The 23,327-nt window shown below is 36.9% G+C and overlaps 1 protein-coding gene across 1 annotated transcript in view; it reads left to right on the top strand.

Annotated features, from left to right (window-relative positions):
- Positions 1-23,327, top strand: part of tnc (tenectin) — a 189,880-nt gene that overhangs the window by 57,895 nt on the left and 108,658 nt on the right. Inside the window, exon 2 of the mRNA XM_081770436.1 lies at positions 16,079-16,175. Within this exon, the coding sequence (XP_081626562.1) occupies positions 16,097-16,175 (79 nt within the window). The 5' untranslated portion in view covers positions 16,079-16,096. The remainder of the gene's footprint in view (positions 1-16,078; positions 16,176-23,327) is intronic.

The following is a 23,327-nucleotide window of genomic DNA, read 5'->3' as shown; positions in this document are numbered from 1 at the left end:
GACATGAGTGTACACCCGCCAGTCAAGGTCACTGCCCTTTCGACCACTTGGCCACCCTGTCTAACCTCAGTCGTTGTTTTACCGCCAATTCAGTGACGAAATAAGTACGTAATATTATTTCCCGGGTAATCCGAACCCCCCGAAATCCGAACAGACTTCAGCCCCAATTAGTTCGGATTTGAGGGGTTGTACTGTAATAATAATAATAATAATAATAATAATAATAATAATAATAATAATAATAATAATAATAATAATAATAATAATAATAATAATAATAATAATAATAATTCGATTGCCACGAATGAAGCAAGACTCGTACTTGCTCAGTTAGGCGTGGCATTCTCATTATAGAACACGTGTGTCTTGTTAATATATATCATATAATGTTTTTTTTTTTTTTTTTAAAAAAAAGGTTAATGTTTTTAACATACATAAATGCTGCTTTCCTCAACTGCTCTTATCAATTATGATTTTTATGGTTTCGTAACAAACTCTTGTTCCATACTTCATAATCAGTGTGTCATGACTTTTATGTTAATAATAAAATAATAATTTACTAGTAAGAAAAGTGTTTTCTGTGTGAATGGATTTGATCTCCGAACTGCAGAAGAATTTATTACTTGCACCAATGCAAATCGTGTAGAAAGCAATTATTTTTTGATGATGTATTTCTCAATCTATTACACACGAGAATCGAACCAATGAATAGTTAGAAATTCGTGGTTTCCTCGTTTGTTTCATTATGGCTTCTGATCCTGAAAAAGAAAATCTTACCAGTTTTTCAGGGTACTGACTTCATTTTACAATGTCATCATGTTTTGATGAGAAAGTTCTCTCGAGTTTCAACTTTGAATTATGCATTTGCCTACTCTGGAAATTCACAAACATTAAAAAAAAAAAAAAACTTTCCAAGTTTTCCTTACAGCTTTTAAAAACTGTGTAAAAAACCAAAGAAAATTATAATTGTCAGATAATTTTTAAAAAATGATTTTATGATTCTTTTCTGAATTTCATTTAGAAGTATAAGAACTCTTTTGTTAATGAGAGTCCCACGAAGGCTGTGATATAACAACATTTAGACCATATTTATTAGCACATATATTGTGTATTGACTTGCGTACTTTTAAACGTTGATAAATGCTTTTCACTGTGTTCGTACAATCAGTTTGTCAATTTAAAAGTTTTTGTACTATGAATGACGTAACACAGTGGTGGATGTAGCACGGGAGCAGGGAAGCCTGGGCGCCCAATTTTTGAGTGACAAAAATAAAATAAAATGAAATGAAATTTTTAAATTTTACGTCCCACGGTTATGCCGGTTAGGCTAAAGGAGACGGTGAAGATGAGAAATGAATGAAATGGTGGAATGAAGGAACTGGGAGAAAACGGGAAAACCCCGAAAAAACCCACGAGTGCGGTGTTTGTCCACACGGCGCGAGCTGGGATCGAACCAGGGACCCCAAGCACCAGAGGTGAACGCTCTGCCACTTAGCCACCGCCCCCCCCAGTGACAACAATAGTATTCTATCAATAGAGCCTCATAGAGCATTTCTAGGATATCATTAATAGTACTGAGGTGTATATTCATATTCAACGTTTATTTTCTCCGACTATTTCTAGTCTGAATGCTAATTACAATTTTTTACCATATAAAGCGCAATGTCTTGTGACTAATCTCTTTAGCTACCTTACCTATAAATCCCTACAATTTATTAATTGATAGTTCGTACTTCATATCTTACTGTAACTGGGGAAATGAATGATTCATTTTTTATTCCTAGTTCCTGCTAACGAAGTGCATAAACGGATTTCGAATTAAAATGATTTGCGTAAAGGCATGATATACCTATCATAGTCTGGATTCTGGTTGAACTCCCAATTTTTACCTTCTAGATCCGCCACTGATGTAACATCAAAACAGTGTTTCAGATCTAAGACTTCGGTGAACAAGTGTTGCTGATGAGTGATGACACGAGAGACATTTCTCATCTCACACACGAAGTGCTATATACAGGGTGTTTCAAAACAACACCGACAACGTTTGGGAGGTGATTCCTGACACTAAAATAAGACAAAAAAGTATAGACCATCCTGGGTGCACAAATACTTCCTTTCGGAGTTATAGGCTGCCGAAAACGTTTAAAAAATGAACTTTAAAGGTTCATAGCTCCAAAATTTTGGGACCTACTGTAGTCGGGTTCGATAGGAACTAGTACGTGCTCTATTCAAAAATATATGTTTCAGAATCCTAAGGTACTCACGAAACAATTTTTTTTTGTGGGAGTTTGGCTACGGGCATATAATTTGAAGTACTCACCAACTTCCTCTATAAAAATTGTTGTGGATGTACCTCAGGATTCTGAAACATGGATATTTGGATAGGGCACATACTAGTTCGTAAGTGAAATCTTGATCCGACTACGGTAGGTCCCATAGTTATGGAGCTATGAACCTTTAAAGTTCATTTTTTAATGTTTTTGGCAGCATATAACTCCGAAAGGAAACATTTATGTACCCAGGTTGATCTATACTTTTCGTTTTATCTTGGTGTCAGGAATCACCTCCCAAAGGTTGTCGGTATTGTTTTGAAATACCCTATATAATGAGTTTTCGAGATGTATATCATTATTTACTTCATTTTAACTTATGTCTATATTTGTGTCAGAGTTGATTACATAACTCAATAGTTGAGTTGAGTTGATTTTAGTTTAGCGTCCCTTTCAGCAGCGAGGCTATATGAGACGTGAACCTACTGATTAACGTGGAATCCGAACCACATGAGCTCCCGCCGGGAATCGAACTCGGGTCTCCCGCGCCAAAGGCGCGTACGGTAACCGCTTAGCCACGAGGGAGCTCTAACTCTCAATAGCATTGACCATATAATAATAATAATAAAATTAGTACTTGTAAGTATACAATGTACAAACATGAAATCTACGCAACTGTTATTCTTCGGAGAGTTATTTTGCATTCCTTGCATCAATTCACAAAGGAATTTGGGATGAAATTCTATAGAAAAAAAAATCCGTCTGTTGTTGTATAATTTAATCGTATTTTTCCCACGTGATTTGACTGTTAGTTTAATTATAGCCTTTTAATTGCGGAGGAGGAAGTGCATTATGCAATTGTATGTTCCTTTCTTATCTGTTACAAATCACTCATCCTGCAGTCAGTCTTTTGTTTGTGAGGAAGTTCCACTGCTGTGATTGAGTGACCTTGGCGGAGGAAGGGGAGGTTATCTACAGGAGTCCAACAGAGAAAGGGAGAAATGTTGGAAGAACGTGAGCATTTTTAGTGCTCTCTCAGATTTTTCAGGTAGTTCAAATATGGTGATAAACAAGGGCGCCGATCCTGGGGGGCCGAAGCCCCCCAAATCTCATGTGGGCCCCCTATTGAATTTGTAAATTTACAATATTTAGCATAATTTGAATTAAATTTGTCTTAAAATCTTCATATATGCTTTTTGCATCTGAATAGGTCCCCCAAATTTACAGAGAAATCGGCACCCTTAGGATAGATACCATTATTAAATTAGATGCCAGTGTTTGTATCAAAATAAAAGATGAGTGAACATCAAGAATATTTTTTTATTTGAGTTTAACGTCTTTACGATCATGTCCTAAGGGAGACTGTAATATTGATATGGAATAAATGAAATGAAATCTTTAAATTTTACGTTCCACAAATATGTCGGCTAGGCTAAAGGAAACGGTGATGATGAGAAATGAAGAAAATAGTGGAATGAAGAAAATGGGAGGAAACGGGAGAAGCGCGCACACGGTGTTTGTCCACCACAAAGCTCAGGTGACGCAAGCTGGGATTAAACCATAGGCCCCATGCGCCAGATGTGAACGCTCTACTACTGCGCCACCGCGGTCTATTTTTTCTTTGAGTTTAACGTCTTAACGATCATGTTCTGAAAATAAGGGAGACTGTAATATTGAGAGAGGTGATAAAACTGAAATAAAGAAATTGGAGAAAAAGGATGAACCGGGAGAAAACTCACGCACACGGTATTTATCCAAAACTAGGCTCACTTGGCCCAAATTGGGATCGAACCAGATATCCCATGCACCAGAGGTGAGACCTCTACCACTTTCCTGACTCTTCCATTGATCTTTTTCAAATACTCGGACACAAGACGGACACGATCACGGATAGTAAAAATTTCAAAGGCTCTCAATCCGGAAATTCAACTCGGTATCACTTATACGAAATTAACAAGCGGTATCCACTAGACCAGCAGGGAGAGCTACCACTGAGACACCAAAAAATACTTTAAGATCAAGGAATTGTATCCCTAAGGTGCCTCTCTATCTGTATCGTGGTGTCCAAAAATTTATGAGTTTTCAAGTGATAATAATGTCGCTTGTATACTCTGAAAAATAACCTGATTTGTTACGGGAAATTATATATGCACTACTTGGCGTATTGATTGTTGGGAATTGAAAAATGAATAGGCTAAAAGAGACGACGGTGTTGGGAATGTTGAGAAATGAATGAAATGGTGCATTGTAGAAAGTGGGAGTAAACAGGAGGACCCCCCAAAAAAACGTCGGACAAACACCGTGTGAGTGGGTTTTCCCGGTATTCTCCCACTTTCTTCATTCCATTTCTCATTATCACCGTCTCCTTTAGCCTAGCCGGCATAAACGTGGGACGTAAAACTTAAAGATTTCATTTCATTGTAGAAAATATTCTTTATTTTATAGTTATATTTTTAAAAAATAATTCAACTGATGATAAAATCGGGCCCATTTTATGTGCGATTCTCTCCAAGGTTTAGTTAGAACTACAAACAGGTCTTCTACGAGACTCATACAGTTAACGAAGCATCAGACAACACTTCATGTATTCATGGAAAACCTTGCTTAAGGAGAGAAGGTGTAAGGGAGAGGGGAAGTGGAGACAGACATCTACATAACACAGTTTGCGCAATAGTAAAGAAGAAGTCACGTGATATCTCATAAAAATGTTTATTTAGCGGAATAAAAATTAACATTTGTTTATTGCATTTGTTTATTTAGTTACGAGTTTTAAAACAGAGAAACGCTGTAATTAGTGTTTGTCTCTGAATCTTCCTCTCCGGAGTGATTATCATAATCAACGGGAAATGGAGTCGTTTGTTTACTGTCTGTTGTTGGTGGGTGGCCGTCTTTTATGGGAAATCGAATGAATCTCTACTAAAGTAACGAAGATAAACATTCCATATGTCTTTGCTGTCTGCAACTATTAGATCTCCTTACTAGAAGCTTTATTACAAGGATTTAGGATTTAGATTTCTGGACTTAGGGACGAGACGAGTCGAGACAGGATTTTCCTGACAAAATTCGAGTCAAGACACAGCTCTTCCAATAGAAAAATATACATTTTTCGAGTCGAGACCACTTTTACAGCACATTTTCGAGACGAGACAGCCATAAATCTTGTCTCGTGAGCATCCCTTTCTGGGCTTTTGGCATCTATGGCCATGTTAGTCCTTTACGTATGAGAAATGATGACCCCCTCGGCGATCACACTATCCGGGGAATGGGAAGGAAGAATGCGGCCTAAGACTATTATGTTAGATACCATCCCGGCATTTGCCTGGTGTAAGTGAGGGAAACCTGGCTGGCCTGAAAAAGTTTTTTTTACACTTTTTAGATCGAGTGCCCTCACCGGGAATCGAACCTGGGATAGTTCACTTTAGCGATTATGCTACGCTGGACCACGGAAAAAAATGTAAAAAGCCCTTATTCTTATCCATGGATGGAATTAAATAAAAGAAATGAGAATGATCTTCCAACGAAATGACCAATTGAGAGCTTTATACACGATATATGTGTCAAGTTTTGTATCCGATGCAAGTACCCTACAGGGAATGGAATTCGGGGCATACACATACAGATCACAAAGTGGTTTTATTTCTTTGGCCACAAAGTGGTATTCACAAAAACAGATGAACATATTTAATCCTATTCAGAGGACTGCAGTGAGATTTCTTTGAGTTCTCTGCTATCCTTTGCCATTGTGATTTGAATTCTTTTACCAAAAAAATTGCGGTCAAATTTACTTCTTATTTGCTGATATTATTTCGCTTCTAATTACAAAGTAAAAAAAATAACATACTAATATCTTTAGTTTAATATTGCACAGTTTAACCCTTCTAGGCCTATATACAAATAAAATAAGATAGGGGTGTACATAATCAGATTCTCCCATAGAAAAGTTTCCCATGAAGCTACACAAATCAAATCCAATCGCTTATGAAGCTGTTTCTTCGACTTGATGGTGATTCGGAGAGCAAACTAGAATACGTACATGTCCACTGAACCATACCGCCTGTGATAGAGGCAACCCACATTACTCTGTTGTGGTGCATGTTGCATGGTCGATTATTGACTGGGGCAATGCCGAAGCCATTGTGTTCATTGTTATATACTGGTATTTGCCGATTTCTTTACTTTCAACATTTTGCATGCACTTTTCTCATGCGAAAAGCGGGCACTTTGGATCTTATATCTTGTATATACTATATATGAGTGTAACTCACAGAACTCGAGTTTGAACCAAGGGTTTGAGTAAGTAGACATAAACACTCTATCACTGAGTCGCCATGCTCCTGCAAAACTCCGTCGCACAAATTCCGAAGAGCTAAGCCGACTCAAGCGATACTATAAATTGCGGATTTGTGGTCAGGATATTTCAAGCCTGATTTCCATTGTTATTAATTTTTTTTTTCACCTGACCTTTCCTAGTTAAGGTTAACTATACTGCCAATATTAGAATAATGAACCATTATGTTTCAAATTTTTGACTAACAGTGTTTAAAAGTGATCAAAGGAAGAGATTGAAGCTTTGATGCAAAGTAGCGTCAAAAGTTCGTTTCTTAAAAGAGTGCATCAAATTCCTTCACCTTGGATTTACTATTGGTCATTTCGATTCTCTCTACCAGTTTCCCGTGTTCATTCTCTTGAAGTTACCAGTTTATTTATTGAATTTTCTACTATAGATCAAATACAATATCTCACAAAAATAGCTCTATGACAAAATAACAGCTTACTGATCCAGCAACCCTCCTATCACTACGTTTAGGATGACCATAGAAGGGATTTGAACCGGATCTTCTTTTGGAGATAAAAAAGTTCCTCTGCTGTGGAGAAACAATAGAGTGCTGGAGAATTCGTGCCTTTCCACTGTTTTTTCTTCTTCTTTTACTTCAGAAAGAGAGAGAGAAAGAATGATGACGCAACAATGACCTTGAAATGCACGCTTCAGATAATGAGGAGACAATTAAATTCATGAAGCGGAGTCCTTGGCGACTGAGGATCATCTTTCTCTCACACCCACGCACAGCGATGCTTCATTTATTCAATCGGATGGAGCAGGAAGAATTTCTTTAATGTAGGACAAGGTATGACGACACCCAATACTATTTCCATTCAGAGATATTCTCATTTATTATTAATATTATTATTATGATTAATATTATTATTGTCATTATTATAGCCAATGACATAACCGCACAGGTCTACCACTTTCCGTCATATTATCGAAGTCAAGCAGTGTCTGATCTGGACAGTTCTGAAGAAGGTGACTTAAGAGTCTTCATCCCGGCGAAATTAAAATACCGCTAATTTTACAGTAATTATGTGATAGCTTCAAATAGAAAAAAGATAATCGAAATGTGGAACAAGAGCGCCCTAGACAATATTATTTTACATAAGAAACCGTTATCACGACCCACTTATGTGCTTTCGATTTCGAGCCATTTTGAAAATCGGCATTTATTTTCGAGCTTCTAAGCAGCTGAAAACGGAAAGGCACTAGGTGACTTGTGACAACGGTACATCACGCTAAATAATATTGTCTAGGGCGCTCTTGATACATATTTCTATTATATTTTATGTATTTGAAGATATCACATAATTACTGTAAAATTAGCGGTATTTTAATTTCACCGGGATTAAACTTTAGAAGTTAATATCTCATTAACTATACTCATGTACTGTCATTTTGCTAAAGTCATAACAAACAATTTATTAAGAGTCTACTTCCCTATCAGCTTCATCTTACTAAGTAGAGTGCATCTCATACGGTATTAATTCTTAGGCTTCAGAACAAATTCATTTATCTTGATTTTCTCGAATATTACGCATGACGATACACATTTACCCATGTGGCTTTGTTGAACTGAACCAGATGTATTGGTTCGTGTTTCTCTCATGTTTGAACGATTTTACTTCGCTTTTACGCTAATAAACATTACGCAAAAATGATGGAAAACAACTGGAAGCTTTCGAAATGTCGGTGTGGAGAAGAATAGAGAGAAATAGATGGGTCGAGCGAAAAACGAATGAGAGGCTGTTCGAAAGGGTGTGGAAATAAAACAATTTTAGAAATTATTAAAATAAGGGAGAGCAAGTCGTTGGGACATTGGCTAAGAAGGAATATATCATGAGGGACATGCTAGAGGGTATGGTGGCAGGAAAGACAGGGAGGGGGAGAAGGGGGCTACAACTGATGGACGTATACAAAACAAAGAAATCATACGTGAAAACGAAGAGGTTAGCTAAAGACTGTGGAGTATGGAAGTTTCTCAGTTGCGGCAAGTGATCTGCTAATAATGGCAGAATAAATATGATGATATGCTAATGATATTGTGAAATTTGTTTCTAGTATAAAATAATTTATTTCAAATTTAATGTTCGTTTTCACATCAATGTTCTGTGACACTTTAAGCTTTTGATTAAAGTGGGATTAGAACATTTGCTTACAGCAGGAACCCAATTCCGATCTCGGCGGGAGCTAATGTGGTTTGGATTCCACGTTAATTAGTAGGTCCACGTCTCATATAGTCTCGCTGCTGAAAGGGACGTTAAACTCAAAAATCAATCAATCAACCAATTCCGATCTTCCACACAAGAGGCGAGAACTGTATCCACTCATCCATGATCTTATATATGAAATAGCTTCACATGTCCTTTCATACCCTAAAGGTAATTTGCTATCTTGTATGTACTTTCTCCACCACTTTCACCCTCGATATTCCAATTTCAACTTATGCTTAGGAAGATTCGAGCACCATTTCATGATCACTGGGAATAGGATTACGTTTGAACCCTTCTGCTGTTACGTCAGAGGTGAAAGTGGAACAGCTGAGGGTCAGCGCGTGGCCTTCCCTTCCGCTTCTGAGAACGTGAATTAATGTTTACTAATGTGCATTACGTGGTTGTTGTTAGAAAAGGGCGGATTCAGGAAAATCTTATTCTTATTTTAGTTTTGTACGAAATAAAAAAAGAACAAATGCTGACGAGTATTCTAAAATAGAAAAAAATCAAATAAAATCAATTGATCACGCCCCTTGAGCATACAAGCTGCAAAAACCTTCCAAATGAGCTCTGCTAATAGTGGAGTTGGAGATTTGTTTTACAACTGTTGTGAATACAACTTGTTTGCTCTTGTGTTGTAGGTGGGAACGTCCTTAGATGCTTAGCTGCCGTGCTCTACAAGATGTGATTCAGAGACCTTGCCCCATCAAGTGCATTATGAAATAATATATGCTTGTAAATATTGAATCATTGCCTTTTTAGAAACACAAACTAGTAATTATTCCAGCTGGTAGACAAGAGGGATGATTTCGGAATTTAGCCTCTTGTCACAATGTTGTCAGCCGCACACTTACTTCGCCGGGGAACGAATCAGGAACCTCACGCATCAGAAGTAAGCGCTATACAATTGAGTCACCCTTCCCGCCACGTATAGTGTGGGGTCTCAACCACTAAAGAGTTCTTAAAACCGGCGCAGATGATCAGTGCACAGGTCATTACACAAAATCAATCCTCACAGTATACGAAGCCGTTCCCCCAATTTACTAATTCACCTCCAAAAAAACTGAATGGTAGGACCACACCATCGTCCCAGCGTGATTGAAACAAAGTTTCCTGCACTTAGAATAGTTTAATTTTTATTCTGAAACATTTCTTACATTCAGAAGGAATTTCTTGCATTGTCGACTGCGAGATTGGACCCCGAACCCCCCAACTGCTAACTACTCATTCACCCTCTGACTGAAAATAAAACAATATATTTTTCAAACTACAGGAACTCAGGCACCTTGCAGTAACACTGCTTTTTGAAAATGAAGATTCAAAGACTTTTTTTTCTTTTTTTTTTTTTGACAAAGTATAAAAATAAATCAGTAAATCTGAATTGAACACAACTTTAGAGGCCCCATCACGCCGAAAATAAAATACCGCTAATTTTACAGTCATTATGTGATATCTTCAAACAGATAAAAGATAATCGAATAGTGGAACAAGAGCTCGCTAAACAATAATATTTTACATGAAATACCGTTATCACGACTAACTTATCTGTTTTCGATTTTCAGTCATTTAGAAAATTGGGATTTATTTTCGCGTTTCTAAATGGCTGCAATCGGAAAGCTACTAGGTGACTCGTGATAACGGTACCTCATACAAAATAATATTGTCTAGCGAGCTCTTGTTCCACATTTCGATTATCTTTTATCTGTTTGAAGATATCACATACTTACTGTAAAATTAGCGGTATTTTAATTTCGGAAGTGATTAGACCTCTTAAGTGAATTATATTTTACTTTCATTGATTTTGATAAAACCAAATCTAGTTTTTTTGAAACAAAGAAAATAATAAGAACATTTTGAATTGTTCTTTGAAAATACTGCTGCTAAACTTCTGTGTAAGGAAAAAGCCTTGTTAACCTTACGCCATTATAGGAAGAGAAAAAGTTTTATCAGCGAACGTATCGTATGAATTAAATAATGTACGCATATAACCTCTGGCATACAGAAGAGATCGGAATATTGCACAAAGTAAGAAATTTACTTATATAACATTCTGACATTCCAAGGTAACAAAAACAACATTAAAAAAATAACATTTATTCAATGTCGAAGTATTTTTATCACTAAAAAAATGTTTTAATTAAACTCTATTTCATCACTTTTTTTTTAATTCTTAAAGAATGAATATTGTCCTGACCTTCATAAACAAGCTTCCTCTTATGTTGTTTTGTTTAATTGGAACAGTTATGGAAATAAACAAACGACTTTCGGTAAATTTTCAAATAATAAGGGCCCAATGTCGTAACCACAAGTCATAGGAAGTAGATTTCTGGGCTTTCGGTATCTATTTTCATATTATTCCGTCACTTATGAAAAATAATGTCCCTCGGCGATCACACTATCAAAGGAAAGGGAAGGAAGGAAGCAGTCTGGACAAGGGCGCCGATTTTTCTGTAAATTTGGGGGGCCCATTCAGACGTAGAAGGCATATATCAGAATTTTAAGACAAATTTTGCATTCAAGTTGTCAAATATTGTATATTCGTAAATATAATGCGGGGGCCCACATGAGCTTTTAGGGGCCCCGGGCCCCCCTGGAATCGGCGCCCTTGGGTCTGGACATATATGTTAGGTACCATCCCGATATTTGTCTGTTGTTAATGAGTAAAACCCAGGAAAACCTTACTCGAGATGGTCTGAAAAGGCTTTTACACTTTTTCGACCTACCGGGAATCGAACCCGGGGACCATTTGTGGAAGAGGAGAGGAGGAGGTAAAGGAAATTGTGTTGATGGATTATGTCACAATTCAGTGGTGGCTCTGGAGGAAGGTCATATCGTTAAAAATAATTAAAATTTCATCGTCAGGTAAGGGAAGAAACTTTACCTAATCTTCTAATTCGAAGCCACTTGGCGTAACGGCCCATTCGTGGGCCTAAGTCTGCTCCAGAGCCATCTGCTGGCGATTGGTTGAACTACGTCTAGCCCAGCGGCGTGCACGTGGTCACAGGGCTGGGATGCCCTGTTTCTAACAGGCGCATCAGGAGCTTTCTAAACCTAAATATTCTAATTCCTGTATACAAATAGAACGTTCGATAACGTTTTTTCTCCCAGCTTTTAGCAATAAAATCTTAAGAGTCTTTATCCCGTCGAAATTAAAATACCGCAAATTTTACAGTAATTATGTGATATCTTCAAATAGATAAAAGATAATCGAAATGTGGAACAAGAGCGCCCTAGACGATATTATTTTACATGAGAAACCGTTATCACGACTCACTTATCTGCTTTCGATTTCGAGCCATTTTGAAAATCGGCATTTATTTTCGCGTTTCTAAACGGCTGAAAACGGAAAGCCACTAGGTGACTTGTGATAACGGTACCTCACGTAAAAATAATATTGTCTAGGGCGCTCTTGTTCCATATTTCAATTATCTTTTATCTATTTGAAGATATCACATAATTACTGTAAAATTAGCGGTATTTTAATTTCGCCGGGATGAAGACTCTTAACTTTTACTTATATTACTTCCCTGAAGAGCCGCCACTGTCGTAACTGACTCTCTAGTGATGACAGAATAATAACTATAATAATGATAAGAATAATGTTTACAATCTCGTTAATCAGCGTAACCATTCGCTAGCGATTTTGTTTTGTTTCAACCAAGAAGAGGAAGAAAAAAAATCACTTTTGTATTTACTTTGACCTACATATTGAGCTGGTGTAGAGATCTCTATATTGAATGAACGAATCGGACATTGGCAATCATTGATTTATTTATTAGCTAATAGGTACACACGTCTATTTTGTATCTGTATGAAGGAGAAAAAAATGTTCTGAAAATCTCATGTTGTTGTTTTTAGATGTTCACTTTTGTATCTTCTCTAAGTGAAAAGATAATTATGTTTGCATATTTTGTGGATGGATAATAATAATAATAATAATAAAAGGTTGTTGATTTCTAAATGGTTCATTGGCTCTATTCTACCATTACATATTCCATGTCCCCCCTCCTTTATAGTAACAAAAACATTATATATGTATATATTGAGTAACGGCGTCCTTTGTTGATAACGAGACACTTTCTTTAACTAACCTACATTAGGAGTAAATTATGAAAATGAAAGTTGAGAGAAACACAAGTGCCCCCGTAATAGATCTAATGTCCCTGCGACCACTTACCAACTAATATTTTCTCTTTGTCAACCTGAAAGTGTAGAGTCATTCACGGGACAGAACAAAGAGCGCCTTATTCCCGCCTGGGCTCTTCCGCTCGATAACAACTGAAATACAAAGCAAAAATAAATGTCTGTTAATAGCTCAGCGTCCATTGCACAATCCAAGGTATGGCAAATGGACCTGATCTGTGTTAAGAAGTCATCTGCATACGCTGTTGTATTTATTAAAAGGGAAAATGGAGTAATTGAAGAGGATGCAAATGGACAAACTGACTCGCTGCTTATTTTATACTGTAATCTACTCAAATGCATTACTACCGCAGGGAGGGATTCTTACAATATGCCCAAGAATAACGCGTGACTTAAATTGAACACAATTATTTCCTCTGCATGTGTGTTGTCATTTGCATTTGAGGCGTGAACTTATTGTCAGGATAAGAAACTCGATTCCGCTCCTTGCGCTGTAATGCACTTTTGAATTGCAAAGACACAAATTCTATCAATGTGTGTCGTGTATCACGAGGCTATTTGTTAGGAAGGGTATCCTTCTATTGTTACCTTTCGTGATTCATTTCAACTTCACATGATTTTGATTAAGTGTTTCTACATGTTTTTTCACTTAGCCGGAACTTCATGGGAAATATGGATGGATTACATTTTGTCTATTGAATTCCAGAGGTTTTTGTCTGTTCATATGTTGCTGTTAGTTAGATTTGGGCTTAGCTTCCCTTTCAACACTAAGGCTGAGATCAACCTACATCTCAACATTGAATCCAAACCACACTAGCTGCTGCCGAGAATCGAACTTAACCTAGGTATTCTGCACCATATAACCAAAGAAGAGTTCCTGCATATGTTGTTATTTTCCATAATAATTCTTTCTTAAGTCATGCAGTTCGATGCTTCCTTAAGTTTTAACTAGATTACAGTGGTGGATCAGCCCGGGGCCTGGGGCTTAGGCCCCCCAACTTTTGAATGACAAAGATAATTGAAGCTAGACTCATGATACCTGGTTCTGGCTGCCGCCTCCAGTTTTACATTCTAGATCCGCCACTGATAGGCTAGGACGTTAGTTTGAGCAGTGGATTGAATGCGGAAAAAATTTGTGTTCCTGTTTCTGTCTATCGTGGTTTGTTTCTTTTAATTAGTCTCTGTGTTTAGACAAATACTTTGATTATTTCGGTCTTGATGATCGTGAATCTCGATTTATCTCGGTTAATAATTTGATATCAAAATTACAATTGTTAACGCTCCAAATTCGAGTTATCACAGCCGCGAGATGTATCCCACTACATATGCAACCGGAAATAGGTTTAGTTCGAGTTGCCACTCTCCAGGAAGCGCTTCGTTCTTACCTCTCGAGCAGCAGTACAAGTGAATTAGAAAGTTCAAATAAAAATAAAAATTAAAAGATAGACTAAATTTAGGATTACATTTTTTAAAATTAACTTTTATATTTTACTTAAGATTCAACATAATATCCTTACATATGAAATTAATGTATGGATTTGAAACAATCTTGACAATTATCACTCATTTTGCACACATTATCTATTCAGATTATTGTGTTATTTTTCGTGAAACAATAATCGTGATAGTCGAAGCATTATTGTAATTGACAAAGTCGTAGTTACAGCATCTGATGCCATTCGCGAATTATTAGCAAGAAAAAATCTGATAACTATGTTTAAAGATACCAATCAACACGTTCGGCCACAAGATTCGAACCTAGAACCTCCAAATTACAAAGTAAGAACTCTGACCACTAAACTATGTCAGCTCGAAACTTTTCTTTTGTGTGCGTGATATACACAACAATTGGTCCACCATTACAGTACGTAAACCTTTAACTATCTTCTGTTGCTTCGAAGTATTTTGCATATTCACCGATACAAAGATAAATGTCTTAAGTAGTACTTCCCTCATTACTATCAAGTTTATTAGGGGGCCTCGGTGGCTCAGTGGTGGAGCGTTTACCTCTGGTGCATAGGGTCTCCGGTTCGATCCCAGCTCGCGCCAAGTAAACTTTGTGGTGGACAAACACCGTGTGTATGGGTTTTCTCGAGGTTTTTCCATTTTCCTTCCACTTTGTTCATTCACTTTTCATAATCATCGTCTCTTTTAGCCTAGTCGTCATAATAGTGGGACATAAAACTGAAAGATTTCATTTTTGTCAAGCTCATTAGTCCGTCATTTCTGAAAAATTCAATATTTGCACTTTTATCACTTTAACCTAATTTTTTATATTTATTCCGGGAGGAGTATTGTTTTTTCATGGAATCAATTTTAGAAAAATACTGGAAAACGTAATTGAATAATAATCGTTCAACAGTAAACATTATTCTACATTATTACATAATCGTTTTACATTATTTTTGAAGTATTCTATTTTAACAATGTTTATTAAACCAGAATATGTTTTGTGAAATAAACTGTCTGCCATACACTTCTATGTGAAATAAATAACTCTAGGAAGAACCCCCCATATCATGCTTCATTACAAAACATCATAAAATACTATAGAACTTATAAATATACTTGTTTGTTATTCGAACGATTTTATACATATTTTATCTTTGTACAACGAACATTATTAGCTACGTATTACGGATACAGTTACTTCTGGTTATTTGTAATCTACAGGAAAATAAAATGGTTAGCAATCCAACTGTCTTGGTCCCTAAAAGAAGTACGTATTTAATAAAATATGTTTCCTTGTTCGCAAACTTAATGAAACAAAAATGAGTTTCCGATCCTGTCGATACGCGCATCAACCTTCTAAAGTTGACGACACGCTTCACATCAGAGTTAGTTGGGTTGCATACTTTCAGTTGATTAGAATCGATTTATTCCTTTAAGAAAATAATCCAAACTGCACTGTCAAGTCAATAGTATACCCTTGAATTTCGCACTGGTTCACATGAAACGTCGTTCATTCTCTTAATTACCGTCTTCTTTAGCATAACCATGGGACGTTGAACCCCTCCGCAAAAATATTTTGCATTATTTTACTCGTTCTACTTTCTGTTCTTTTAATTTTGATCTTGTTTTGTTAAAACATATATTGATTGTCTCATTCTGTTCTTTTCCAGGAGTGGAAGGGTGTGCCAATGGCGGAGTTAAATTCTGGCCAATGGCCGTTACATATAGTGGTTCTCTTCTTTGTGGTTTTACAAGTAGTACATGCTGGTAAGTATTCTCTGCAGTTTCTGTGCCTTACTAAGTGAGTGAATAGAGTTTTATGAACTAACAGAAAGGTAAAAAGATTGCTACTAACATAGAATACATTAGTTTAACATTATTCTCTTGTCTTACGATTACAGCAGTCGTGAGTCACAGTTATATTAATCTGTACATAGGACTGTAAGTGGAAAGCACTGCAAGATTCACAAATTATATTATAATGATGTCCATATTTTATTATTTAACATTGTAGAGTTCGGTTATTTTGTCATATTCCAGGTATCTTATTTAAAATATGGTATGATTAACACCTGGCAAATATAATTTAAAGGTTCATAACTAGGAACTACATAATTTATAATTTATACCATTACCAAACATTGTTAGGGTCATACAATCTAAGAAACTCAGGTGGGAAGAATGGAAGAAAGTAGGAAATTTTGAAAGTTTTAATTGGAAGTCCAATCGGAAAATGATCATTAGGAAGGCCTAGGTGCACATGGGGGGAAGATTGACGTCGCAGAAATAGGAATACAAAGTAGGAACTGGATCCAGTCGCCTAAGGATAGAAGTCAGTGGAGAGCTTTTGTGAACGAAGCATTGAACCTTCGGGTTCCACAGGCCATAGAGTTAGTTAGTTAATTAGTTATGATTAGTACTTCCTATGCATTGGCGGTACTGTATGGGAGGTTTATGCGAGTAAATCGCGAAGTGAACGGGGATTTTCAACGGTTTGATTTTGCTTTTTTTTCAAACCCTTAAATATCTTCAATTTTGTAAAAAATAAATTAATAAATAAATTATAAATGAACCCTACATAACGTAGTATCAAAATATAAAAATAATTAAAACAAATAATATTATAGACAGGATCCGTGTGTGTTTCTTACGTCCTTATGCAACATCAAACGTTTGAAGAATAAAACCTACCATCAACGTGGGCTCCGAAACATAATCGGGGCTAAGATCTGGTACAGTTGGTGCATGTGCAAGATAAACTCTCACATTATTGGCCGTTCCCCACCACCTTTTCTTGATACCGGTCTCTTCAATTTTGTGAGAAATCAAGAGACACCTTAACACGCGTGAATAAGAAATTGGTAAAATCAAACTATTAGAATCCGCGTTCATTTCAAATAAAAGACAATACTTGCCAATATAAATGAATGAATTGGAAAGAAAGATGACGCGCGTAGTTGACAACCTTAACTTTTATCAAATAACACACAAATTCTGACCAAAGCATATATAATGTAATAAATAATAGTGTTACTGTTTCGGGAAAGTATCTTTGCCTTCATAAGATACATTATGAAATACAATTATCTAAGAACCAACGACCTCTTCTCATATTCTGAGATACATAAGCTGTTGTCCTAGAAATTGTATTTCATACGAGTAATGGGTCTGAAGGCAAAGATACATTGCCGAAACTGTAACGCTATTATTTATTAGTAAATGCTTTTGTCAGAATTTGTCTGTTATTTTATACAAGAAGTACCAAAGCTAGAATAGGTGGCATTTCTTAACTTTTGTTCATATTTTGTCACTTTGAACCTTTTCCAACTCAAGTCGTGAGTTATTTGTGGATTTTTTAAATAAACAAATTGAAACTATTTTCTCGGTGTTTCCGTATCTTTTTTTCCCCGTAGCATTCCTTGTTTCAGTTCACTCGTTCTCATTTTTAATATCTTTACTTGTATAGTTATGGGAGATTCCCAGGAAGCAAGATTCCTTCAATATACGTGAATGTGTGTTTGGTAACAGGGGAGCAGGAGGATCCTTCCTCGGAATTTGTCAAATACTCTCCCGAACCTAAGATAAATAAAATTGCAATTACATGTTGCTCTTTACATGGTACGTTCTTTAGCGAATAGTGCTCAAGTGACTTCCCGTAACATTTAGACTTAAACGTCTCTTTTTGCCCGCCTCGGATACATTAAAAAAAAAAAAAAAAAAAAAAAAAAAAAAAAAAAAAAAAACACCATAAGAACTAAATCAGCAGAAGTAAACTTTTTGAGCTTCATTTTCCCTGTTTCGTTTTCCTGAAACATACACAGGGTGTTAATCAAGTATACTGACAAATTCAAAGCGCTGATTTCTCAATCAATTTTAAAAAGAAAGGATTATGTAGGCATATGGACAGAAGTGCATAGTTTCAGCAGTGGTCCCCCCCCCTCAATTGTCTATCCATAGGTGTTCTTCCATGAAAAAAAATCTTTTCGATTAATTTTTACCCCCCCCTCAAACATATTTATATCGATTTTAATCCCCCCCCAAATATTTCAATGACGCACTTTACGTCATAGCCCTCCTTTGTGGGCACCCCTGGTCTCAGAGCTAGGACCGTCCAAAAAATAAAAAATAAAAAAAGCATCGCCCCACGTGTTGCAATATCTGTTTTCCACACTTTTTGACGTTGGGCCTCGGTGGCTCAGTGGTGCCCTCCCCGCTGGTCTAGTGGGTAGCAAGTTCGCCTTTGGTGTACAAGGTCCTGGGTTCGATTCCCGGTGAGAGAGTCTTTCTGATTTTAACTGTCCTCAATGTTTCTGTGTTTGTGTCCCTGCCGTTCTAGGTGATTGGAAAAAAGTCAAGTAAATGAGTAAAGCGAATAAAATTAAATAATAAGTAGTTTAAGTAAGTTACCGAGACACGTTCAGTGAGTTAGTTGACTTAAAAAAAAAAAAGTGGTAGAGCGTTCACCTTTGGTGCATGTGGTCCTTGGTTCGATTCCAGCTCGCGTCAAGTGAACTTTGTGGTAGACAAACACCTTGTGCCAGGGTTTTCTCGGGGTTCTTCCTTTTCCTTCCACTTCCCTCATTCCACCATTTCATGCATTTCTCATCATCATCATCTCCTTTACACTAGCCGGGATAATTGTGGGACGTAATACTTAAAGATTTCATTTTTTCTTTTTGACGTTTCTAGATTTGAAACTATGCACTTCCGTCCACAGGTGCAAATGAACTTTATTTTTTCTAATTTTGATATGAGAAATTTCTCTTACAGTTTGTCAGTATAGGTCATTAACATCCTTTATTTTTCCTATTAATGGAGTGCTATTCAAAAGTGTATAGACAAAATATTCGTAAATATTGAGGGAATAACGTCAAGAATTGTTTAAACGGGTCTATTCCGTTCAAGTTTAATGTATATTAACATAAGTGAAGGTTTTTAATTTGTAACAAAACCTCGAGAATGATTTAAAACGTACGGTTAAATAATAAGCGACTCCATCACACAATAAGTGATCGCCCTTTGTTTCCGTGCGTTGCGTGGGAAACGATGTCGGGCTGTATGTCTTCGCCTGTGAAATGTTAATAAGATAACTTTCCACGATTAACACTCGGATAATATATAGTGTTCCTCGTGTAACTTAATTGTAAACAATGTTTATGTCTCTGCTCCTTCCCATTAGATGTCACTAGCTGTGACCTTGTAGAACGCTCTCGTTACGGCAGGATTTCCCTTTCTGTTCTGTGAAGAATTAATTTGTTGTGGAATCTTCCCATTGAACGTGCCTGCCCTTCGGAGCAGTGTCACCTGAAAGTGAAAATTTTGTCCACCCACTTTTCCTTGCTGCTCAAGGAGAATTTATGCGGAGAAGCCATGATTTTTCGACTGACACATCAAAACACCAATTATCCGTTACATAAGGATCGACATTTACTCTTAAGAAGCTGCCTCTACTTGCATTAAACATGAAGCGATCCTCTTAACCTTCCGTGTTCTAGGCGGCTTCACTTTCCATTTTGATTTCAACACATTTCTCTTTAAATGACAGTCAATTGGTATTCATTAGGTTTTTGGAACCCAGTATGTAAAACGGTACATTATAACAGTAATTCTGATGTATTTTGTTATATAAAGAGTTGGAAACATTTTTAGCAGTCCGTTCGACATTTTCTCAAGAGTCTAAAGAGTAATACGCCCATGATTAATATTCTGGGCCGGACAAAATTGGCTCTTTCCAATTACAGTAAAGCCACGATTATCCGCGGAAATGAGTTGAGTTGAGTTGATTTTGAGTTGAACGTCCCTTTCAACTGCGAGGCTATATGAGACGGGACCTACTGATTAACGTGGAATCTGAACCACATGAACTCCCGCCGGAAATTGAACCCGGATCTCCCACGATAAAGGTGCGTACGCTAACCGCTTAGCCACGAAGGAACTCTTCGCAGAATTGGGTGGCTAGGGCACAACACATAGTGAAAATCGAGAGAACCCGAAAAAAGACTAAAAATGTGATGCAAACACGAAAAACATACAGTATTTCAGCATAAAGACTATTTTATTGTACTAAAAACATAATAAAACTTTAAAAATATGTACAGTACAGCAAATTACTCTTTTCAATTCCTGTTTTTCATACCTTACAAGGACGGGCTTCTGTTTATCACAGTATAGCGTTGCACTTCAAAACGTGCACTATTGCTGGAAATATTGATTTTTACAACAATGCAATTTATTTTTGTGTTTTAGAACATACAGTACTCTTTGCATGCGGAATATCAGTCCTCAGCGACTACTTACGAAAAATAATTCAGCATGACTCCAGCAATGCGGCACTTGCGGGTCATCTCTCGTGGGTAATCTGGGCTTTACTCTACTGCGATACATTTTCACATTCTTATCATACTGATGGATAATGACGACAGTGGAATTTTGCCGAAAGAGCTTCAACCCAAAAGGAATTTCGTTGATTGGTTGGTCGTATTTAAGCGTCTCCCTACTGCACCGAGTCTATATGAGATGCGGACCCACAGTTTAAGGTGGAATCGGAACCACCGTAATGCATCCAATTTCAAGAATCTCTGAGCAGGAGTGGAACCCTTAAGTCTGAGCACCAAAGGTGCACACGCTAGCCACTAGACAGGGGGAAGGCTGATAGTAGACTAATACTGAAATGCTAGCCAGGTTGAATCTACAAAACTAAAACAAGTAATACGTATTTAGCATTCTAATTGAAGCAAAATTCAGTTCATGGATACATCAAAATGTTTCACAATTTATAATCCGGATGCTTAATGTTATAAATGTCTCTTTCATAGCTACATGGTTACCGTACGTGCCTTCTCACTGAGCGACCAGGGTTCGACTCTCAGTGAGGGTTTGAATCCTACATTAAGCTGTAGGTTCATGTATAATAGAACCTCGGCATTGAAAGTCACTTTAAATTTCAATTCAACCAAGAATATTTTGTAAAAATTTACCATTTTGAGGATTCTCAAACAGTAATCTTGTCAAAAGAGGTTCAATTAGAGTTAATTTCAGAAGAAATATCAAATCTAATGGCACTGCGGTAATGTTTACAGTTTTACAGTGGCGGGATATTTGCTTTTCTCTTTTCAATACAATGTCTTATTGATGGTAGACTATACAATTTAAATGTGCCGATTCAACCAAAACTGGAATCAGTAAGTTTAATTAAATGCTTCAAAAGGAACTAAAGTTATTAAATTCTAACTCCGAATTGCTCAATTTTATGTAAAGTAACTACTCTTAGATTGTTAACATTTTTGACGAGTGATGATGTCACAATATTAATAGTATATGTACACCAGGAGGGTTCCGGTATTTCCATTTTCAAAGGTTGGCAACCCTATCAGCATTTCTAATCCCGAATATTTACCCCTTGATTTTATGGAACTGAATTATGTCAAATTTAAATTAATAGAAAGTGTCGTAAATTTACCGTGAAAGCTGAACTTTGATGAAATATAAGATTTAATAAAGCAAATAAATAATCCAAGAATATCAGTTATGCGAATCGAATTTTTAAATTTACTTTTTTAACCTTTCCATAATGGAAGCTTCACAGTAATGCAATAGAAAGGGAAATCTACCTGTCATATTTGGGGAGGGAATTCATTAAGGATCGAATGTGAATTTCATACCCTTACCTGTACGCGTGGAAGGTCACGTAGACAAGCTCTACACTAGGGGGAGCCACATACAGCGACCATAGAAAATGTAAGTTTGATATCAGGCCCCTTTCCACCATTTTTGAGGTCCATATGATTTTTTTTTCTTTCTTTTGAATCTTCTTCCTAAACACAATACCGTCACGTTTCTACAAAAAGAAATAGTCATTTGAAAAGATAAGCGATGATCACTGTTGTTTTGTCTTCAATAATTTATTAGCCTTACATTTAAAAGGTGTTTCACTCTTTTCCTTTTCTTCTCTTTAATACCACATTGTTAGCTATACTCATGCTATTTATAGCGGAGGCCATTTTGCTTTTTCTTTTTATGTCTTCCTTGAATCATAAAGCTTAAAGTCTGTATATGCCTGTGTTACGTGAACAGACGAACCATTTCAATGAAAGCGGTCTGCATTTATTTTTTTTTTCTTTTGATCTTCTTTTAACCTTATTATTATTATTATTATTATTTTGGTTCAAATAGCTGAATCAGGAAAGGAAGATCTGTTCCAGAGCGGCCGACCTGCTGCGCTCATTAATATTAATGTATCGTTTGAACTAGACCTTGATTCACTGCTTGCACTCAGTGTGGCCAGGGATATAAGTCAAAACATTCAATTTGTTCAACAACGTAGGAGCTAGAAAACTCTCAACAGAATTGTAGTAGAAGAAAAGAGACAATTTTTAACACATTTTCATACGTTATTTTGAAGAATTTTGGTCTACCAAAAGTCCTTCGAATGTTTCCTGTCTTTGCATACGTGTGACAAGAAAATGTTAAGAATTACTCAGGGGTAAAAGTGAGGGGAAACGCGAGGGGACGCCGTCCTCCCACCTCCAAAAAATACGTATGGCGTCTCCCCAGTTCCTAAAAAAATTACAATGGGCAAAGATAGGCAGGGGGACGGCTTAATGTCAAGCCGCTACCTACCGTCCCCCCAGGGTCATGCCGTTGGGGGGCGAGCGGGGCGACGGCCCCGGCGCCGAAGTAAGGGAGCGAAAAATTCGGAAGAAAAAAGGAAAAAAGATACAAAAAATTGCTTGGAATATATGTATGGGGGCGCCGTCGTATACTCTCGCCCCGGGCGTTAATTTTCCGCTCCACGGCCCTGCGTTCTCCTAGCTTTTAGATCCACTTTTACCCCCGGAATTACCTGATATTTTCCTATCAATTTTGATAGCATATATAGGGTCAAGTATGTTGATGCAGGCCCGTATCCAGGGATTCTAG

The sequence above is a fragment of the Thermobia domestica genome, chromosome 9 (assembly GCF_964235325.1).
Source record: "Thermobia domestica chromosome 9, izTheDome1.hap1.1, whole genome shotgun sequence".
Classification (NCBI taxonomy): domain Eukaryota; kingdom Metazoa; phylum Arthropoda; class Insecta; order Zygentoma; family Lepismatidae; genus Thermobia; species Thermobia domestica.
Note: the sequence above shows the minus strand (reverse complement) of the source record. Positions and strands in the feature narration are given on the sequence as shown.